Source organism: Podarcis filfolensis (genome assembly GCF_964270895.1).
Source record: "Podarcis filfolensis genome assembly, chromosome: 5".
In the NCBI taxonomy this organism is placed as follows: Eukaryota; Metazoa; Chordata; class Lepidosauria; order Squamata; family Lacertidae; genus Podarcis; species Podarcis filfolensis.
In genome coordinates this window covers 99,384,218-99,404,341 of record NC_139608.1, presented here as the reverse complement: position 1 = coordinate 99,404,341, position 20,124 = coordinate 99,384,218, and the positions used below count along the sequence as shown (strand labels likewise).

Genomic DNA, 20,124 nt, shown 5'->3' with positions numbered 1-20,124 from the left:
CAGAACCCTAGGGCACCCCACAAGTGAGAACCCAGGGGTCCGAACACTCATCCCCCCCACCACTTTCAGAACACGGCCCAGGAGGAAGGAGCGGAACCACTGTATAACAGTGCCCCCAGCTCCCAGCCCCTCTAGATGATCCAGAAGGATGTCCTGGTCGATGGTGTCAAAAGCCACTGAGAGATCCAGCAGAACTGGGAAACAGCTTTCATCTTTGTCCCTCTTTGAAAAACTGTTATGTCCATGGAGATTCCTTCTGACCATCTATGGTATTGTCTCTTTCACTTTCCCAGTGTTGTCTCCCATCATGACTTGTGGCAGAATTGAATCTCGGAAGTTTCTCAAAGGTCTTAGCTCTCCGTCCCTTTTGCTTCGATGTCTCAGAACAGGCGACAGCCTGCTAAAAGCCATTCTGTCTCACTAGTAATACTGTGTTGCAGATCTTCACCATTTCCCCCCTCAGCCTAGGAAAGTGGGCTATTTCCCATGGATTCTTTTCATCTTTACAGTTGAGATTTATAGCCAATTATCCTTTATCTTTAATTACATTCCGTCAGAAGCACAAACAAACCTCTTTTTCGATGTTTTAAGTGGAGGTGGAAGGAACAACTCTATGTTCCCATCATAGTCATACTTGAGCTCCCCCCTCGCCCTCCCTTTTCATTTCAAGTCAGATACAGTCTCCATTATTGCTGTATTGATCTCAGTATAACTCCAATTATTCCCTCCTCACTCGTAAATATTTTTTAGCTTACATTCCACAGAGGGTTGTCGAATCATAAATATAAAGAGAAGCTTAAAATAAACAAACTGTGGGCTCCCCTCTCCCCAGCCATCTCTCACACCAAATAAAATCTTATCTCAGCTGAATGTCTTGCAGTTTACAGTCACATCTCTTTCCAGCACGTGCCATTACTTTAAAGCCAATTAAAAAAATCCAATTAGTAGGATAACCTCTGCTTCCAGAAATGGAGTCGGAGGGTTGCAGCAGACAACATGCTTCTGCATCCAGTGCCTTTGCCTGCTCTTGCATTCCATGAAGAAGTGAGTGCCAGACCTCAGGGCAAACCGCAGATGAAAGCCCATTCCTCCCAAGCCAAGAGAGGAATTCAGAGAATGGTTTAACCCCAACGATTTTCTCTGTCTTTATTTGCATCAAGGGAGGTGTCCATTCCTGACACAGAATGGAAATAGAAGCTTGATCTTTTTAAAAGGAGGAGAGGAGGGCACCTTTCCTGTAAACACCCCAAATTACTGCATTTAAGACAAGATTGTGAAAAGGAAATCCTGCAAATTGGACACTGCTATTGCTTGATTGTGGGCCCTTATGCTGTAAAAACAAGGAGGAGGAGCAGAAATAGAACAGCCAGTTCTGAGATGAAATAAGGTGACAGTTGAATTGAGTGCAGGGAAGAGGCATTGGCATTGGCATGGATCACTTGATCGAGCAGCCCAAGTGATGGTCAGTGTGCTGTCAGCCCACAGAGGCTGCCTAATGTTAGGGTCCACAACAGTTTGCACTGCTTCCAGTGGTCCGTTTGAGGCAACCTCAGGTAAAGGTGCATTATGGCTTGTCAGCCCCTGAGCTGGACTTCTGGACAGAAAGCGCCACCCTTTAATCTAGCATTGGGGTGGGACAAGGTGTCCCTGTCTCTGTCCCTCCTAAGGATCCAGACCAATGACTATCCCACCTGTATTTATTTATTTATTTATTTATTTCATAAAATTTATACATGGCTTGATTGTTGAAAAAAATCTCAAAGCGGTTTACAAAAAGAGAAAGCAGCAAAATTGAGAGAAAAACTCACCCATACTTTACAAGTTGTGACATGCATAGAATAAAGAACAAAATGCAAATATGTGCTATTGCTATGAAACAGGCACAAATTCCGCATAGCAATAGTCAATCCATTTGTGAGTAAAAATGTATCCCTGGTCCTGAAAACCTGTGACCAACTGATCTCTATAGCAATGTTGCAGGTGGCATACACGTCTAAAAAGAGACCCCACTGGGTTAAACTACAAATGGAGTAAAGGAGTAGGTGATGGCAAAGCCCTTAGGAACAAAGGTGGAGAGAGTAGGTGCAGGCCTCCTCTTATCTCTTAGGACCCAGCAGAGGAAGTTTTCAATCAGGTCCACTCTGAGGCCCTGCCAAGAAGAGCCAGAGCAGCGTGGTGTAGTGGTTAAGAGCGGTAGTCTCGGAATCTGGTGAACCGGGTTTGCGTCTCCGCTCCTCCACCTGCAGCTGCTGGGTGACCTTGCGCCAGTCACACTTCTCTGAAGTCTCTCAGCCCCACTCACCTCACAGAGTGTTTGTTGTGGGGGAGGAAGGGAAAGGGGAATGTGAGCCGCTTTGAGACTCCTTCAGGATATCAAATAAAGCGGGATATCAAACCCAAACTCTTCTTCTTCTTCTTCTCCTCCTCTCTGATTGGCTCCCTCACGGGGAGGCCATACTCACCCATGCTGAACCACAGTGTGCCTAGGTGTGCTGAGGTTAAACAAGAAAAGGTCTGCTGCCCCTCCCCAAGCTGCAATCTAGTGCAGATCAGGACTCCTCATTAAGGCAGGAAATGTGGACACATGCGATAATTTTGCTCTGTTCAGAAGGGGAAACTAAGCCTGACCTGTATGTAGCAGAAACTGAGTATGATTGTTAAGTTGTTCGCCTTAGTTCCCTTTGCAACAAATGCCACATTAAGGGGGAGAGTAAGTCCCCTTTCATGCCAGCTCACAGAAAATTTAGTGGTCCAGGATGAGTCAGAATGAAAGAGTGAGAGATGCTCAAAGGAAGGGATATTTATACTCAATTTCTCCCCCTTGAAGGTGATTTTCTCTTGTGGCTAGCCAGGTGCCTTTGGGTGTTCACAAGCAGAGCGTAAAGGTTTACAATCCCCAAATGTGTAAGAGAAAAATGCTCTCCTAATATCTCCAGGAAGAGATTTTGCATTAAGCAGAAGTGGGCATACACAACTGACTTTATTGCGTACAATTTCTGTTTGGGCCTGCCCAGGTTACCCTTATCAGCCCAGTATAAGGGGAAGCACACTCTACATGTGAAATATGTGAAATAATTTTGTTTTTAAAATTAAGCATGCTTGTAAATAGTAATTTGCCTGGTCAGCTGTGGTTTCTAAGGATCAAGCAGGAAAGCTTTGATAAACCACCTGGTTTTGCCAGAGTTTTGGTGTGTCACAAGCAACTGTCACAAGCTAGCGTGGGCAGGTAGGCTGGTAAAAATGTTTCTGGTTTAATAACTTTTGTGAACTCATTTGCAATGATGAAATAAAGACCAGCATCTTTCTAGGAAAGGTTTTTTGTTATAACTTCAAGTGTCCAAATATCTGCCCGCATTTTAATTTCTTTGTAGTAGAATACTTGTGAGTACCTTCAAAGAATATGAAGAGTGTCACGATGCTCCACATTTGCCTACATTGTGCCTTGCTTGCACTGATGGCAATTTCTCCTAATCTCCAGAATTTTCTATACTTCAGATTTATCTATTTTTGTTTAACGCCTTAAACCACTAATTCTCAAACTATGCCAGGGCACACCAGCATGCCATAAGAAATGCTAGCTGAGTAGCTACAGGATGATAGAAGCCTCCAGTACCTGACCTACTGTTTCTCTGCATGATCCACTGTTTGAACCTGCCATCTTCCAACCAGGAGGAGCGATGGTCAGACCAGTCACTCATGCAGAGACACAGACAGTCACAGAAGCAGATAGTGAGCTCCTTTGAAGGTAGGCAATTATTTCTCTTTCACACTCTAAAGCATTTTGGTTATGAGCACAGCATGCCTCCATTCTGCACAAGTGGAGCTCAGCTGTCAGAAACTTGAAGGCTCCTGTACAAAATTGAAGCAGGAAAGACAAAGCACAAACAGCTAAAGGGGCATGTATGCTTAATATACTATTGCGAATTTGCACTGAAAAGCTTTGTATTTTAAAATCTTTGGGGGAAAAATGTGTGCCTGGTTTGTTTTGTAGGCTAACAGAAGCACACCGAACAGCTGTCAAAGTCATCAGGAGAATGCAGTATTTTGTAGCCCGGAGGAAATTTCAGGTAATAAATGGCAACAGCAACAGAACCAAGTAGTCCATAACATAAGTACTGTGGAAAAGGTATTTGAGGTGAAATGTGTAAAAAAAAAACACCAACACCCACCCACCCCTCTGCCTAGGCACCAAACTGCATAGCTCCAGATTGTTCAGACAGGACCTTGATTACTCATAGCTTCTAGTATTATAGAGACTAATTACTGTGAACATTGTTTTATGTTTGAATCTATTTTTTAAAGTTTGCAATTTCATTTTTACACTGACTTACATTGTGCCACCAATACAGATCACACACAATGCACTTATTTTCCCCGTCATCAACAGTAATCCCTCATTTTATGCAGAGGTTTGGTTCCAAGGGTTCTGCGTATGCATGAAAATCACATGCACTCAAACCCTTGGAGCTTGGTATTCAGAGCCTGGCTATGTGTTATACTCCACAAGATATACTCCAGGCTTGACTACTGTAATTCGCTCTACTCGGGGCTGCCCTTGAAGCTGTCCCAGAAACTCCAGCGGGTGCAGAATGCTGCAGCGAGGCTCCTCACGGGGTCTCTGCCATGGGAGCATATTCACCCAGTGCTTTTCCATCTGCACTGGCTCCCGGTGGAGTACAGGGTCAGATTTAAGGTGCTGCTTTTGACCTTTCAAGCCCTTCACGGCCTAGTACCCTCGTACCTACGGGACCGCCTCTCCTGGTATGCCCCACGGAGAGCCTCAAGGTCCATAAATAGCAACACCCTAGTGGTCCCAGGCCCTAAGGAAGTTAGATTGGCTTCAACCAGAGCCAGGGCCTTTTCAACTCTGGCTCCGGTCTGGTGGAACGCTCTGCCTCATGAGACCAGGGCCCTGCGGGATCTGATTTCTTTCTGCAGCGCCTGTAAGACAGAGTTGTTCCGCCTGGCCTTTGGCTTGGAGCCATTTTGATTCCCTCCCTCTCTTTCTTTTTTCTTTTCCTTTCTCCTCCTGCGATGAGGCTACATTTTAATATTTTAATGTTTCAATAGTTTAATGTTGTATTTTAATTTTATTTTTTAAGTTGTAATCATTCAACTTGTTTTTTATTATTGCTTGTTAGCTGCCCTGAGCCCGGCCTTGGCCGGGGAGGACAGGGTATAAATAAAAAATATTATTATTATTATTATTATGTAACACACAGACATTGCATGTAAGCTCTCACTGCTGGGGGTTCTGAAGTTTCTCTCTCAAAAACAGGCAAAGAAAACTGAATGGGAATACACAGTTTTCTGACTACCTATTTGTTGTTGTTGTTGTTAATATGTCTCACTATCTGTTCTCCTCCCCATTTCAGTCCATAAGAAAAATTAGTTACTAAACAGAGATAAGCAGAGACAAAAAGCCTAGTAAGAAAGGCAGACTGTGGCCCAGATCCCCTCCAGCTTTCTCTGCCTGTCCCTGGGGAGACTTCAGCATTCTCTGTAAATTTTGTTTTTTCTCTGTCTCTAATTTTTCCAGTCTAAAGTTTGGCTTTGCACATTTTCATATCAGTTTGTAATTTTTAAAAAATACAGTGTGAAAATTCATCCGCATTTTAGTGTGAATTTGCACTGTGGGTTAAACCACTGAGCCACTTGGGCTTGCCAATCAAAGGTCGACGGTTCAAATCCCCATGATGGGGTGAGCTCCCGTTGCTCGGTCCCAGCTCCTGCCAACCTAGCAGTTTGAAAGCACGTTAAAGTGCAAGTAGATAAATAGGTACCACTCCAGCGGGAAGGTAAACAGCGTTTCTGTGCGCTGCTCTGGTTCGCCAGAAGTGGCTTAGTCATGCTGGCCACATGACCTGGAAAAACTGTCCGCGGAAGCGGACAAATGCTGGCTCCCTCGGCCAGTAAAGCGAAATTAGCACCGCAACCCCAGAGTCGTTCGTGACTGGACTTAATTGTCAGGGGTCCCTTTACCTTTACCTTTTTATCCTTACATGCACATTTTTATATGCAGTTTTGACTAGTGAACCATTTTTGGCAAAGCACTTTACCCTAGTGTATGCATTTGTGTACACATTGCTTTGCTGGAGCAATGCATTGCAAAATTTTGGAAGAGTGCAAGTTTCAAACGGTGGCTGTGTTTTGGTTCTTGTATTGTTTTGGAAAGTCCAAATTAGGTAGGTTTGCCTTTAAATGGGAACAGAATCAAATTTCTCCCCCCTCCCTTCAGAACCTGCCTTGCACACAACAGCTGTGTTTCATGTAGCAGATCTCTCACTTTGGAATGAGTGAGTAATTGGCTTAGATCACAAAACGGTTTTGTTGTAGTTCTTTATTTTTCTGTGCTTATGCTTAAAAAGACCTGCAGAGGATGCCAGGCTAGTGCCCCTCCCCATTTTTTGTTTCCATTGTGTGTGTTTAGGATTTGAGGCATTCTCAGCCTCTGACTGCGCAGCTTAGTCATTACTCTACAGCATGCACATTCTAATGTGGATGATTTTATATGAACAAAGAGAGGTTTATTAGGAAGGAAGAAGATTAATTATGCTTTTGGGTAGCCTCCTCTCTCTTTTTCTGGTTTTGTTTCCCAAACCTTTGTTAGAACAGCTAGGCATTGAGCCATTGTGATACAATAGAGAGCCCCAAAAAATAGATTTGAGGGGTTGGGTGCGAGGGAGGGGTACACTTAGACAAACAGCTCTCAAAGCATCTCTGCCAGTCAAGTCCAGAGAGTGATACTGGCACAGTTGCAATAGTCTGCTTTTCCTGGCCAGAAATAACGATGTGTCAGCGGTAAGCAGGAAGTTGCAGAAAGCAATAAATTCGGAGCCTTAAAAAATTGAAAGTATAATAGTCCATGCCTTCTCTCCAAGCACATACCACATGTCAAGTGAAGCTGTGTTCCCCAAAACCAAGGTCCAGGTAGGCCCAGACTGCTGAAGATTATCTAAAACAATTTTGTTTGGATGGGTTTCTGTTTCTCTTTGTAGTGGTGGTGGTGGTGGGAGAGAGGGGGTCTGTTTCCTCTACTTGTTGTTCTTGTTCTTCTTGTTCTTTGCAAGTTTAGTTTTTCCTCTCTGCTTTTATCTGGAATTTCTAGGATCCCATGGCTGCACTCCAAGCATGACTCCATCACATGCTGGAGGGTTTAATGCATGCTAATATCTCTGGCCTAGGCTGGTGGCAGAGAGAAAACAGACAACAAGACTAACAAGCCGTTGTTACTTCTTTTTCAGTTACTAAAATTTTCACTGTACCTTCTCTAGTCTTTTTCTGGTCCCTTGACCCACGGCCAAAAGAGGGACCCATTGCCACCCCCAGATTCCCCTTGGAGATAAGTAGATTCAAAGACAGCAAAAAACAAAGAGAGCGCAATCTTCACCTCCTTTTCCTGTGTTTACTCCATGAATAATAGCATTGTCATGCAAATTTTCCAGGTTCACTTTTTCTCTTTTTGGGGGTTCATTTTTAGTGTCTTGGCCAGCCCTTGTATTTTTAGCAACAAAACAGTCAGGTAGCTAATTAATGCTTTTGCTTGCTCGTTCTGCTGTTTTCCCTTTAAACTTAAGTCATAGAATTGTAGAGTTGGAAGGGACCATGACAGCTGTCCAGTCAAACTCCCTGCTAACTTGTATATGTCCCATGCCCACCCCACATCCAGTATTACAAAACTTGTTTCATTCTGAAGTAGTTATCACCAAACTTGCGTGTAGGCCAAAAGGGGTGTCATTGTGAAAATGAGCAAAGAGTTGAATTTTTGCCTGTAAAATAGCTTAATTGTCTTTCCAAATATGCCATTTTGAAATGACCATAGTTTGCTGGACAATCAGTTGCACAGCCAGAGTTCACTAATGAAACTACTTTGTTGGATATCACTCACAATATATTGTTATACACACCCCATTTTCTTCTCTGAGCTCAGAGACATTTCATGGGCCCATGTGTGGCCTAGGACTGGTTCACTTGGAACTGAACGAAGGTTGCCGGAGACTTGCACCATTTCTGTGACAGCACAAAATGGTTGGTTCATGGCATGAGGTTTTTTGCCCACTGACACCTTGGTGACATTGCATCCAGCCAGGGGAGGAGGCAGGGGAGGGCAGCAAAGCTCTCTAGCTACTTAGCTTTCCAGAAGCTCTCTAGCTATTTAGCTATGCAAAGGCCTGTTCTCCCGACAAAAGGGAATATGGCAGGCTAAGCTTGTCTACCTGGTTGAATTTCTTTAGCGTTGTTTTTTCCACTCTGAAGCATATGGTTGGGGGAAGGATTTTGAAAGTTATTTTACGACACACACACACTCCCCACGGCAATATAAAAAGAACTCACTCTGCTAGAAATGCACTTCAGGTGCTCTTGAATAAATGAACTAGATAAATGAGCATATGAGACTCTGCCTAATTCCCTGCCTCTCCCACACTTGCTGCTGTCACCACCACCTCCTTCTTCCACTCCATCCAATGAGTTTTGTTTTTTGTTTTTTAGCTTGCCTGCAGTTGCATGTGTCAGATGTGAATTGTCATGTGTTGGCAACAGGCTGCACGGCTCTTTAGTTCATTTCGCTGCAATGGAGTAAGTGGTGATGAGGCAAGACTGATTGCTTGAACCAACCTTTGGTACACTTATGTGGTTGTCCATCAATTCAGCTGTGAAGAGAAGACATGCTGTTAATAAAGTTTGTTGAACAGTGGTAGGTGATTTCTCATGGGTCTGTTGAGGTAAAGGGCAGGAAAGGGCAACTAACAGCAGGTTGAGGTGCTTCTCCCCAGTCATGGAAGATCTACATCAGGAACAAAGGTGGGAAGATACCGGCAGTGCCTCCTGTTTGCCAAGAGACCACTGTAGAGGTGGCATGGGTTGGGGGCTGCAGAGGAGTTAGCAGATGTGGCCTCCAAAGAGCACATTGCAGCTGTCACTGCCGCTTCTGCAGCTGCAGTAGGCGGTGCATTCATGCATAGCTGTCAACTTACAGATTTGAAAATAAGGGACCAGCAGCCTTGAAAATAAGGGACCAGCAGCCAAAATAAGGGACCTGCAGCCTCACCTGTTCCAGGCACTCCAGTCTTCCTGTCCTCCTGCAGTCTGGTCAAACTCATGCTGGCAGCTTCGAGAATACTGTCCAACCAACTTTGTAACCAGAGGTTCAACTGAATAGAATCTGAATCACTTGCACCACAAGGCCTGTGCAGCCTCAACTTAAGATAGCCCCCTGGCCTGGCTTTGCATTGCAAAGTTTGCAGAAGCACGTGCAACAAAATGGCGTCCAGCATTCAAAAACCTCCTCAGCTTGCATTAACTAGCCACACACAAGGCATGCAAGCTCCACCCCCCAGTCGTTCTTAGACTTCTTCTTGGGTGAGCAACACAGCCAAGCAACACAGTTGGAGCCTCCCTCCTCCCTGGCCAGCAGGGAGGGAGGGAGGGAGGGAGGCTGCTTCCTTTGAAATTTAAGGGACATCATTTAAGGGACATTTAAGGGACATCCATCAATAAGGGACAGCAGTGGGACATGGCGCTGGAATAAGGGACTGTCCCTTCAAATAAGGGACACTTGACAGCTATGCATTCATGGGAGTCCAAATTTGCTGTCCCTTTGGATCCTGCTGCCTGAGGCAGTCACCTCCTGGGTGGTCTGGCCCTGAGTGGAGCTAAGGGTGGGCAGAGCCCAAGGTTACAGCAGGCAGCATACACTTGACCTAGAGATACACTCAGACAACCTGATATACACAGACTGACACACACAGATGTAAGTGCTGATGGTGGGGAGAAACAGCAAGGTTAGGGCCTCTGAGGTGGGCAGAAATGGCGAGGTCTAAGAGGTGGGTGGGGAGATTTCTGTGCTGCGCTTCAAAAAAGGTACTTGTCCTTTTGTCACAGCACAGCTCAAGAACCAAATTATGATGTCATAGTTCCCTCCTCGTTCTTTACGCCAGTCTCCTGCTGAGTCTCCAAAGTGGTGTGTTGGCTAAACTTCTGTCTCCCTGCCCCTTGCCCAAATGGAACTGCAGCAGCAGTGTGATTAGCTGAAAGCGTCCTGAATGAAATCTGATTGGCCCCCTCCAGGCACAATTCAGAGTAAAATGAAGCGCTAGCTGTGGATTCTTGGGGGAACCAAGGCGACTAGGTGTCTCTAATCTCAAGGAAAGAAGGGTGTTTGAAGGCTTGAATGCTATTTTTTAACTGGAAATTGCCTAGAAAATTTCCTCAGTCTTCTTCTGAAGGGTTAAGGGGGTGGGAACGGGGAATGGGAGTCTCAGAAGGACAGAGTAACTGCAATCAAGGAGAAGGGGAGAGGAGGAGAGGGCTACTCCTGTCAGTAGGTTGCTGCCCCTTCTGGACATTGCCTCCATCTTCTACCTGCCACACTTCCAAATTAAGGGTATAGTATCTGACCGCATCATGTAACTCAGCATTTCTTTATCTTATGGATTCTGTCCATGCCATGGCAAACCTGGATTTCTGTGGTACATAACCTCATATTACACTGTGGCTTACATATGGGTGAAACATTATCCTAAGCCAGTGATGGACAAACTTGGCCCTCCAGCTGTTTTGGGACTACAATTCCTATCATCCCTGACCACTTGTCCTGTTAGCAAGGGATGATGGGAGTTGTAGTCCCAAAACAGCTGGAGGGCCAAGTTTGGCCATCACTGTCCTAAGTCCTTGTGTAGCTAAAGCTCTATATGCATTCAGCAGGTTATATCAATTAAAGAAGCAATCTGAAGTTTATCCTAAGTATAAAGAGAAAAGGTGGATTATGGTCTGGAGAACTATCTATTACATGAAACCTTTCATTGACTTAGAGGGGCACTTTAAACCTTTCGATTTCAGATGATGCAGTCACTGGCTGGGTGCTGAATTTCATAATCTGATATAAAATAATATGCCACTTCTTTGGTGACCAGCAACAATCTTTTGTACAGGCAATTGTTTATCCCCGGGATTATGCTATGCTTTGCACTATCAGACACCTATGTGTTACTAAATGTGTTCCTAAAGCTTCTTTATGCATTGATGGCATGAAGAGGCTCTGCATGCGCAAACATTAGGTGGGCAGGGGGGGTCACACCCCTTGCCACTCCCCCACCACCTTCACAGGCCCCATCCCTGACAAGCACGCGTAAGTGAAGCCTACATGGCCTGTGTCTGAGCAGGGGAAGGGTCCCTCCAACTTCAGAGGTGAGAGCCAACAGCGTGGCTCCCGTGCCCCTCTCTAGATGCTGAGGCTCTACATGTGATGAAAGTGTAAAGAGGGTTTGGGTGGAAGCATAGATATACTGTATATGAGATTGATATATTAATGATTGTACTTGTGTATTTGTTTTCTGTTCCCTGCCCTCAATTTGTGCCGCAGCCTTTTGCAAAAGCAAATGGAATTAATTGAAGGGTATGTGTTTGCTTAATAGTGTGAAAGGGCAGTATAGATAGCATGATAGTACACAGTTTCCAGATGGATTTGAATCAGTCACTCAATCAGTCTGTGCATATGATCTGGATGTTCCGACCCCCGATAAGCACAGATCAGGGCCAATGACTAGGACTTGTTTAAATAAAGCTTCCACATGTCCAGAATATTTTAAAGGTGTATAAAGGTAAAGGTAAAGGGACCCCTGACCATTAGGTCCAGTCGTGACCGACTTTGGGGTTGCGGCGCTCATCTCACTTTATTGGCCAAGGGAGCCGGTATACAGCTTCCGGGTCATGTGGCGAGCATGACTAAGCCGCTTCTGGCGAATCAGAGCAGCGCACAGAAATGCCGTTTACCTTCCCGCCGGAGCGGTACCTACCGTATTTTTCGCTCTATAAGACTCACCAGACGACAAGACGCACTTAGTTTTTGGAGGAGGAAAACAAGAAAAAAAATATTCTGAATCTCAGAAGCCAGAACAGCAAGAGGGCTCGCTGCGCAGTGAAAGCAGCAATCCCTCTTGCTGTTCTGGCTTCTGGGATAGCTGCTCAGCCTGCATTCACTCCATAAGACGCACACACATTTCCCCTTACTTTTTAGGAGGGAAAAAGTGAGTCTTATAGAGCAAAAAGTACGGTATTTATCTACTTGCACTTTGACGTGCTTTCAAACTGTTAGGTTGGCAAGAGCAGGGACCGAGCAACGGGAGCTCACCCTGTCACGGGGATTTGAACCGCCAATCTTCTGATTGGCAAGTCCTAGGCTCTGTGGTTTAACCCACAGCGCCACTCGTGTCCCCAACCCTTTAAAGGTGTATAAAAGATGCTAAATTTTGTAAAGTTTGAGCCTGTTTAGTATGGTAGCTAAGAGATTGAGCTACAACCAGGAAGTCCTTGGGTCAAATCTTGTGTCTGCCATGAACTCTCTTGTTGACCTTAGGCAAGCCACTGTCTCTTATTCCCACTCCTTGTCTGAAATAGGAAAATGGGATAAAATACCAATGTATCTTGCAGGGGTGCTGCGTTAAGATAATGTACATGAAAGATCTGAAAGTACTTACACAAATCCTTAAGTACCGTAGGTTCCGGTGTATAAGGCGACTTTTTAACCCTGGAAAAGAGGTTAAAAAGTCAGGGGTCGCCGGGTTTGGGTGGCGCGGGGCGGAGGCCCCCCCCTTCCGAAGCAGCAGCAGCAAGCAACGGGCTCAGCTCCGCACCAGGCGGCTTTCTCCCGGCACGGAGCTACCCAGCATATTAGGCGACTGGGCTTTTAGGACAAATCCCCAAATTGCAGCTGCTAATTTGGGGGGTTATCTAATACGCCCAGTCGCCTAATACGCCGGAATCTACGGTATTAATATCTATATGGCTCAAAGCAAGTGATGCAAAAACAGGATATCTCTCACCTTTTCCATTTTTATTTGTTCTCTTTTCACAGCAAGCTCGGAAGCCTTATGATGTGCGTGATGTGATTGAACAATACTCTCAAGGGCATCTCAATATGATGGTTCGAATAAAAGAACTCCAAAGAAGGTACCCAGCTCACAGTTGCTTCAGGTGCCCTGTGAGCTAGCAGTGAGGGATATACATTTGAAAAGCATTTTGGGGCAAAAATGCTGTATTTTGTACACAGAAATTGGTGATGTTACATTGTCTAACACTCTATTAAAGAGACTTGTTGAAGTTGTGTATGTTAATACAACTTCAACAAGTCTCTTTAAATACAATGTTAGATAATGTACAGGTTATTGTTCCCGCAGAGGAATGGAATATGCCTTAGCATTTTTTCAAATGCTCAAATTATTTTTTGCATGCTCTTTTCTTGCAGTCTTTACAGAAACTCTGAAAGGTTCGCCAGTTTTATTATCCCCATAATAGAGAAAGGAGGCTGATAGAAGAGTGGCAGAGGCAAAATTCACACGGGAAGTTTCCTGAGCAACATGCTACCTCAGTTTTCAATGGTGTACAATGGACCTTCTACCTCTTGGGAAAAAGAATGCAGTGGAATCCTTTTTGCAAGGATTATGCCAAGATAATATATGTGAAGCCCTTTTAAATGGATATGGATATGCTAAATTTATAAAGTTCTAATATTATCATGACCATTCTAGATATCCATGTTGATAACAGAAACACCAGGCCCCTGGTGGGAGCCCAGATGGCTCATGATGCACAAAAGAAAACTGCCTGTGTTGGGTGCCTTGGCCCTTCTAACTGAACTTCTTTCCTGAGTAGGTGACTGAGGAGAGCCTCTGTCACTGATCTCAAATCTCTTGCAGGTTTGTATGAATGTAGGCAGTCCTTTGGATAACTTGATCCCATGCCACTAAGGGCTTGATGGTCATGACCGACACTTTGAATTGTGCCCTGAAGTATACAGGCAGCTAATGCAGCTGACAAAGAATTGGTGTAATATGGTATGAGTGTTTAGTTCCTGTGAAAATCCAGGCTGCTACATTCAGCTGCTCCAGCTGAAGCTCCTCCACCGTCTTCATGGGCAGCCCCATTTTGAGCCCATTTTAACAGTCCAGTCTTGATGTAACTGGGACAGGAATTGCTGTTGCATTAGCCTCCATATTCACATAGGATTCTAGCTGTCTGATAAAAGGCACTCCTTGCCACCCCTGGCAGCTTTGGTTCTGCAGGTAATGTTGAATCCAAGAGGAGCCCCAAGATGCAAACATGGTCTTTCAGTGGAAGTGCAACCTAATTCAGCCCCAGATAAATTCATCCAAGCAGAATCAGCCATTTTCCCAGTCACAGTATTTCTGTATTTGTCTAGGGTATATTTCTATTTGTTTACCCTCATCTATCTCAAATCTGCCTCCAGACACCTGTTCAGGTATTTCACAGCCTTCCTAGGATTAGCCAATGGAAACATGAGGCAGAGTTGTGTGTTATCTATGTACTAATAAGGAGCAGGAACAAGGTTCAAGCTCTGTCAGTCCCTGTGTAGACTTGCTCTCTGTCCTGTAGATCACACAAGCAAAATTGGCATCACTACAACCTGAAGCATAATGAAATCGACTTGATAACATTCTTGTGTAATCAAATTCTCTTTTCAGGTTGGATCATTCCTTGGGGAAGCCTGGCCTCTTTCTTCCAGGTACAGAACATTTCTATAGACCTATCAGTTGCATCAGCCAATGAAGGGCAGGTGGGGGGGTATTTAACTGAAAATTTAGGCCACTATTTAGTTATTATATTCAGCTGATAGTCAATAAAAGTTTGTGAAAAGCATCTCTATTTAATGATTCTTATATGTGTGTCTTTTACTATGCATGTAAATGTAACAAATGTCAGAGGACTGGGCATCTTATGGGCAGTTTTCTCCATGCATCTTTAGCTACAGATCAGCGTAACATAGCTCAGAGATCAGGAAAGGAGGGCAGGGCTGAACAGAAAGTACTCACTTCTTTTCTCTTTCTGGATTAACTTGATTTGCTCTCCATAATACCAGGTCCTCGCCAAACTTAGCTGGCTGTATAGCATCCTCCTACTAGCTCTACCCTATCAGGACACCCTCCCCTCACTTATCTGGATAGTGGCAGCAATATGAGTGGTAGAAAGATGTGAGTCAGAGCTTTGGTTAATTTAGCTGTGAAAGCAGGGAACTTTCTCAGCCCTTTATCCAAGGATGTCAGGGGTTGCCCTTCTCTTGTGTCCCAGTGTACATGGATCTCTGCATTCCGTGGTGGTTGGGGGGGGGCAGAGCCTCCCTCCTGACATTGGTGTCCCTACAGCTTACCTAGGTGGTGCTGGGCAGAGCAGGGCAGCAGCAAGGGTGGGATGGCACGAATGCCTTGGTGGAGCCAGGCCCTGTGCTTCTATTGTGCCCACACAGCAGTGCCCTTGCCGCTGTCCTTCTCCACCAGCATCACTGAGGTAAACTGCAGCAACATTGGTGTTAGGATGGCAGCTGCGCCCCACCACACCAGCAACTACTGTTGGTATTTATCTATTATGGAGGATATAGTGCAATCATGTTGCCAGCCAATTTTCTACTACCTTCTTGCTACAACTACGTTAAATAAACTAGCTGCATTTCCCCCCAGATATATATAATTGAGTATTTTTTCCCTTTTTTCTTTTTTAAGAAAAGGGAGTAGACAAAGGATACTATACGGTAGGAGCCAGACTGATCCGGCTAGAGGATAAGGTAAGGATTTGTTTGTTTGTTTGTTTTAAAGCACTCTCCACACACCGTTAATGATATCAGATTTATGTGCCATGAAGATTGTATCTTACCATCATTTACTTTAAAACTCTGAGAAGCCAAGATAGGAAGAGAATACACTAATACAGCCACCGAAAGTGGCTAGGGAAACTAAGCCAGATGGGTGTGGTATAAATAATAAAATTATTATTATTATTAACTGGAAGACGTTTGATGAAGAAGTTTTCTGTAGGCTGTGTTAGGGCTATCTATACATGGCAAACTTTGATGCAAACTTTGGTGCAAAGCAGGAATATTTGCTTCTTGACCGCGTGAGTAGTATAAAGATGTGTCTGAAGCTCAAAAGGTATGAAACCTGAAGCACGGAGGAATTTATGGATGGCCTTTGCTTCCAAGGTTATCAAACCTAATGCATGGCAATTTGCTGGCTTGTTTTTGCTGGGATATCGCTGGGATATATAGAGACAAGTGTGTTGAACTGCTGATAAGAATCAATAAAGTGTTGATCTGTAATGGAAGAGTAAACTGCGTGGGCAATGCCCTGCTTTGGTGAAAGGGAAGGGATAGATAGATGCAGGGGTTTATTTTGAGGTGGTACGTAACTGTATGCTGTACCGCCACCTCTTTTCGCCTCCTCCTCCTCCACTGCTTCCCTGGAGCCATTTTGGCATGACCCGCCAAAATGGGGCTTACCACAAAGTGGCATGGCTAGAGTGGCCATCTCCCCCTCCCCCTTCCTTGACTAGTGCTTATTCTACCACAAAGTGGCACGGCAAGCGTGGCCAATGCTACTTTTTCCTTTCCTTGCTGCGTGGGCCACTCTAGCTGCACCACTTTATGGTAGAGGAGGACTGCTTTGCTCTTCGACCACAAAGTGGCATGGCTAGAGCAACCTTCATGTCAAGGAAACAGCTGCTCTAGTCATGCCACTTTGTGGTAGCCCCCCTTTGGTGGGGTGTGCCAAAACTCCTCCAGGGGGCAGGAAGCTGGAAGCTTTGGGGGAGGGGAAGGGTGTGTACCAGGCAGTGCCTCCTTTTTTTTCCAAATGAAGCACAGGATAGATGATAGTACAGTCATACCTTGGGATAAATACACTTCGGGATGAATATTTTCGGGTTGCGCTCCACAGCGACCCGGAAGTAACGGAGCTTGTTACTTCCGGGTTTCACCGCATGCACAGATGCTCAAAATGACATCACGCACATGCGCGGAAGTGCCAAAGCGCAACCCGCGGACGCGCGGACACGGGTTATGTTCGCTTCGGGATGCGAACGGGATCCGTTCCGGAGGTACCACTGTTTTCTTTGCAAGAGAACTGAAATGGTATGAGATGTAGCCAGCCGTGCCTGTGGCCTATACTTTCATTTCTATTGATCCCACTGTCTCCTCTGGGTAAGCAGATTATGTAGGTGTTTGTTAGGGTTTTGATGAAACAGGTTTTGCAGGACTTTGGAGGCAATAGTGGGGCAACATTGTGTGTCTGCAATACGGTTACCAGATTTTTTTTTCAATGAATCCAAGGACACTTTTTTTTTTTTTTTTTGAAGCCGAGTAGCAACAGGGAGTCAGTAGTGGGGATGGTGAGGCAAAAGACCCTGGCCCCAAGCACACATGCATAGTGTATAAAGGTGCAAAGCCCTTCTTTCAAACCCTGTGAAACATAAATGCTCTGAGTTTTTAAAAAACTGTGCAACGGCGCGCTGCATGCCCGTGACTCCCGAGCCTCCCCCGATCTCCTTCCCACTTCCCCCGTCGTTTTGACTGATCAGGGGAGGCTTTTGACTTCAGAATGAAGTACTGCTAATAGCAGTTGGACCATAAAGAAGGCTGATCACCGAAGAATTGATGCTTTTGAATTATGGTGCTGGAGGAGACACTTGAGAGTCCCATGGACTGCAAGAAGATCAAACCTATCTGTCAGGGAACTGCCATCAGTACTGGAGGGGGAGCGCAAAAGCCAGAGGGATTCCAGAGAGCGTCCAGGGATCGGGAGGAGCAGCCCATCTTCTGGGGAAGAGAATCAGCGTAGCACCAGTGGAGAAGGGGGGCAGGTGGGGGAAGTGGCGAGGCGGTCCCATGACTCCTTGCCTGGGACCACGCCCTCCCTGCGCAGAAGGCTTTCGCGCAGAGAGGGTAGGCGGAGACTAGACGTCAAAGAACTTCTTTGCTGGAAGAAGTTTAAGAAACGCCCACTCACAGATTCTGCTAGCGATTGAGTCAGCCACGGGTGAGCGGCTGTCTGGACAGAAGAGGTTCACTTTGGCAGCCCAGCCAGGTGTTTGCACCCAGCCAGGGAGATAGGCACCTGCTTACGCACGAGCAACCCCTAGAACCATTACACTATCCATTCTGAAGGAAATCAGCCCTGAGTGCTCACTGGAAGGACAGATCATGAAGCTGAGGCTCCAATACTTTGGCCACCTCATGAGAAGAGAAGACTCCCTGGAAAAGACCCTGATGTTCGGAAAGATTGAGGGCACAAGGATGAGATGGTTAGACAGTGTTCTGGAAGCTACAAACATGAGTCTGACCAAACTGCGGGAGGCAGTGGAAGACAGGAGTGCCTGGCGTGCTGTGATCCATGGGGTCACGAAGAGTCGGACACGACTAAACGACTAAACAACAACAACAACAACTGCTAATAGCCTTGTCTTCCCCCAGCTTCTGTCACACCTCATTGTTTTGCATTTGTTTAGTATGTCTCCTGTGTGTGGAGCCAGACTTGAAATTGTGTAAAAGATGCCTCCTAATTCCTGCACTGAGGAGCCGACTCCCAGTCCAGTGCTACTGCTGCACGGTGGCAGAAAACGTCTGACACTCGGTGTCTATGTCACTTATTAAGTAAGGAACTTGCAAAAATACACTTCAGCAATTGAAAGTTGGCATGCTCTATATATCCCCATCACCTTTAGCTCAGTTGTGATGTGTTTGTGTAGATAGAATGCTAGTTCCATGTTTTCATGTTAGGGCACCAAGAGAAAGGCACCCTAAGGAGGGCTGCTTAACCTAGACGTGGAAGGGCATAGACTACTCTCATCTGCCTCTGACCTTCTTGGCTGCTTTGGGACCAGTGGACACTTACTTACTGGTCTGGGGAGGGGAACACCCTACAGACGCCTATCTTGCTTGACCTTATAGCTAGCATTGATTCTACTAATTGTACAATAGAAATCTCAACCCCCCTTTTGGCTCTGTGAACCACTGATTGTTGGCTTATATTATGCTTTAATGATTTATTTGTAAATTAAACTAAAACCCTTCTTTGATTTGCTCTTGCTTACAAATAACTCATGCTGTTGCAGTTGGTATTGTAGCTGCTTGTGGTTCAGTTCAGACTATGTGGAGATCTTCAAGATGTGCATGAGGCCCTCTCCAACGGCAAATGTGTGCCATTTGGCTGAACCTTCCCTAGCTTCAATTTAAGGAGTTAACTTTAACTTATGGTATGTAGCCATTCACAGATTCCATTTATACATATTTGGACAATTGTTTCCAACATGATCTAATTGTTAGCATTCATAGCTGTTTAAATTTGCAATCTGAAACCTCTACAATCCAGATTGGGTATTACGAATGCCCTATTTATTGTATTCTATTTAACATTTTAAAGGGGAAAAACATGTATGCCGCATGGTGAGAGAGGAAGCAGAGAAAGCTGAAAAATAAAAACTGAGAGGGACAGGAATTGATGAATAAAAAAGTGTGAAAAAGATAGCTGTCTTGATTTTTGTAAAATATACATATTAGATAATTTCATAATTATATGGAAAGCATTTGTGATATTTACAGTTACAATTGACATACTCATTCTACCATAACTGTTTCCACATTTATAAACAAAGAAGCAACAGCACACTAAGTCAAAGCAATAATTTGGTAACATTTAAAATGGGCAGAAACATGCCAAGGGATGTCGAGCCATAAAGCTGAAGGCTTTAGAGCAAGATTTCAGACACAAAGTCTGAACAAAGCACAGGCCTCTATAAATACTGCATTGAAATAAGTTTTGCTTTTATTTTTAGTAAGAGCCAGGCTAACTGGAAGAACATTTAATTTGTTGGAAATGCAAATCTGTTCTCTTTCTGTCACAAAGGGATGGTGAGGTTGTATGATCCAAGGACTAGAATACTAGAAATGAACTCCTGAGGTGGAATATCAAGCATCCATCTTCCACATCAGCTGGGGGAGGGGGCGGAAGGTACTTGCCTTTTAAAAAAAAAATTGGGTCACGGAGTGCCAATGCAAGTTGGGGCTACAACAGAATCAGAATGGAGCAGTGGATTCTTTATGGAGGGAACAAGGATATGTGTCCACCAATTTTCCTTACCCTTGGCATTCTTCTACACCAAACTTGCACAAACTTAGAAGACTCCACACTGTCAGGCTCCTGATAAGGCAAAGTTTCTGGTCATGCAAAGGCTCCAAGGTGTCTGTTTCTAAAAGCCTGTTGTAATAAGAAAGTATTCACCTGCCAGTGACCTGCCACCCAACAGAGAGGAAAGTCTGGGAGCAGCCACTGAGAAGACATTAGT

General features: G+C 44.9%; 1 protein-coding gene across 7 annotated transcripts in view; it reads left to right on the top strand.

Annotated features, from left to right (window-relative positions):
* Nucleotides 1-20,124, top strand: part of LOC310763441 (potassium voltage-gated channel subfamily KQT member 1-like) — a 793,949-nt gene that overhangs the window by 644,878 nt on the left and 128,947 nt on the right. For all 7 annotated transcript variants that reach the window (XM_083615632.1, XM_083615636.1, XM_083615634.1 and 4 more), the window contains 4 exons: nt 3,992-4,067; nt 12,854-12,948; nt 14,481-14,521; nt 15,513-15,574. In XM_083615632.1, the coding sequence (XP_083471758.1) occupies nt 3,992-4,067; nt 12,854-12,948; nt 14,481-14,521; nt 15,513-15,574 (274 nt within the window). The remainder of the gene's footprint in view (nt 1-3,991; nt 4,068-12,853; nt 12,949-14,480; nt 14,522-15,512; nt 15,575-20,124) is intronic.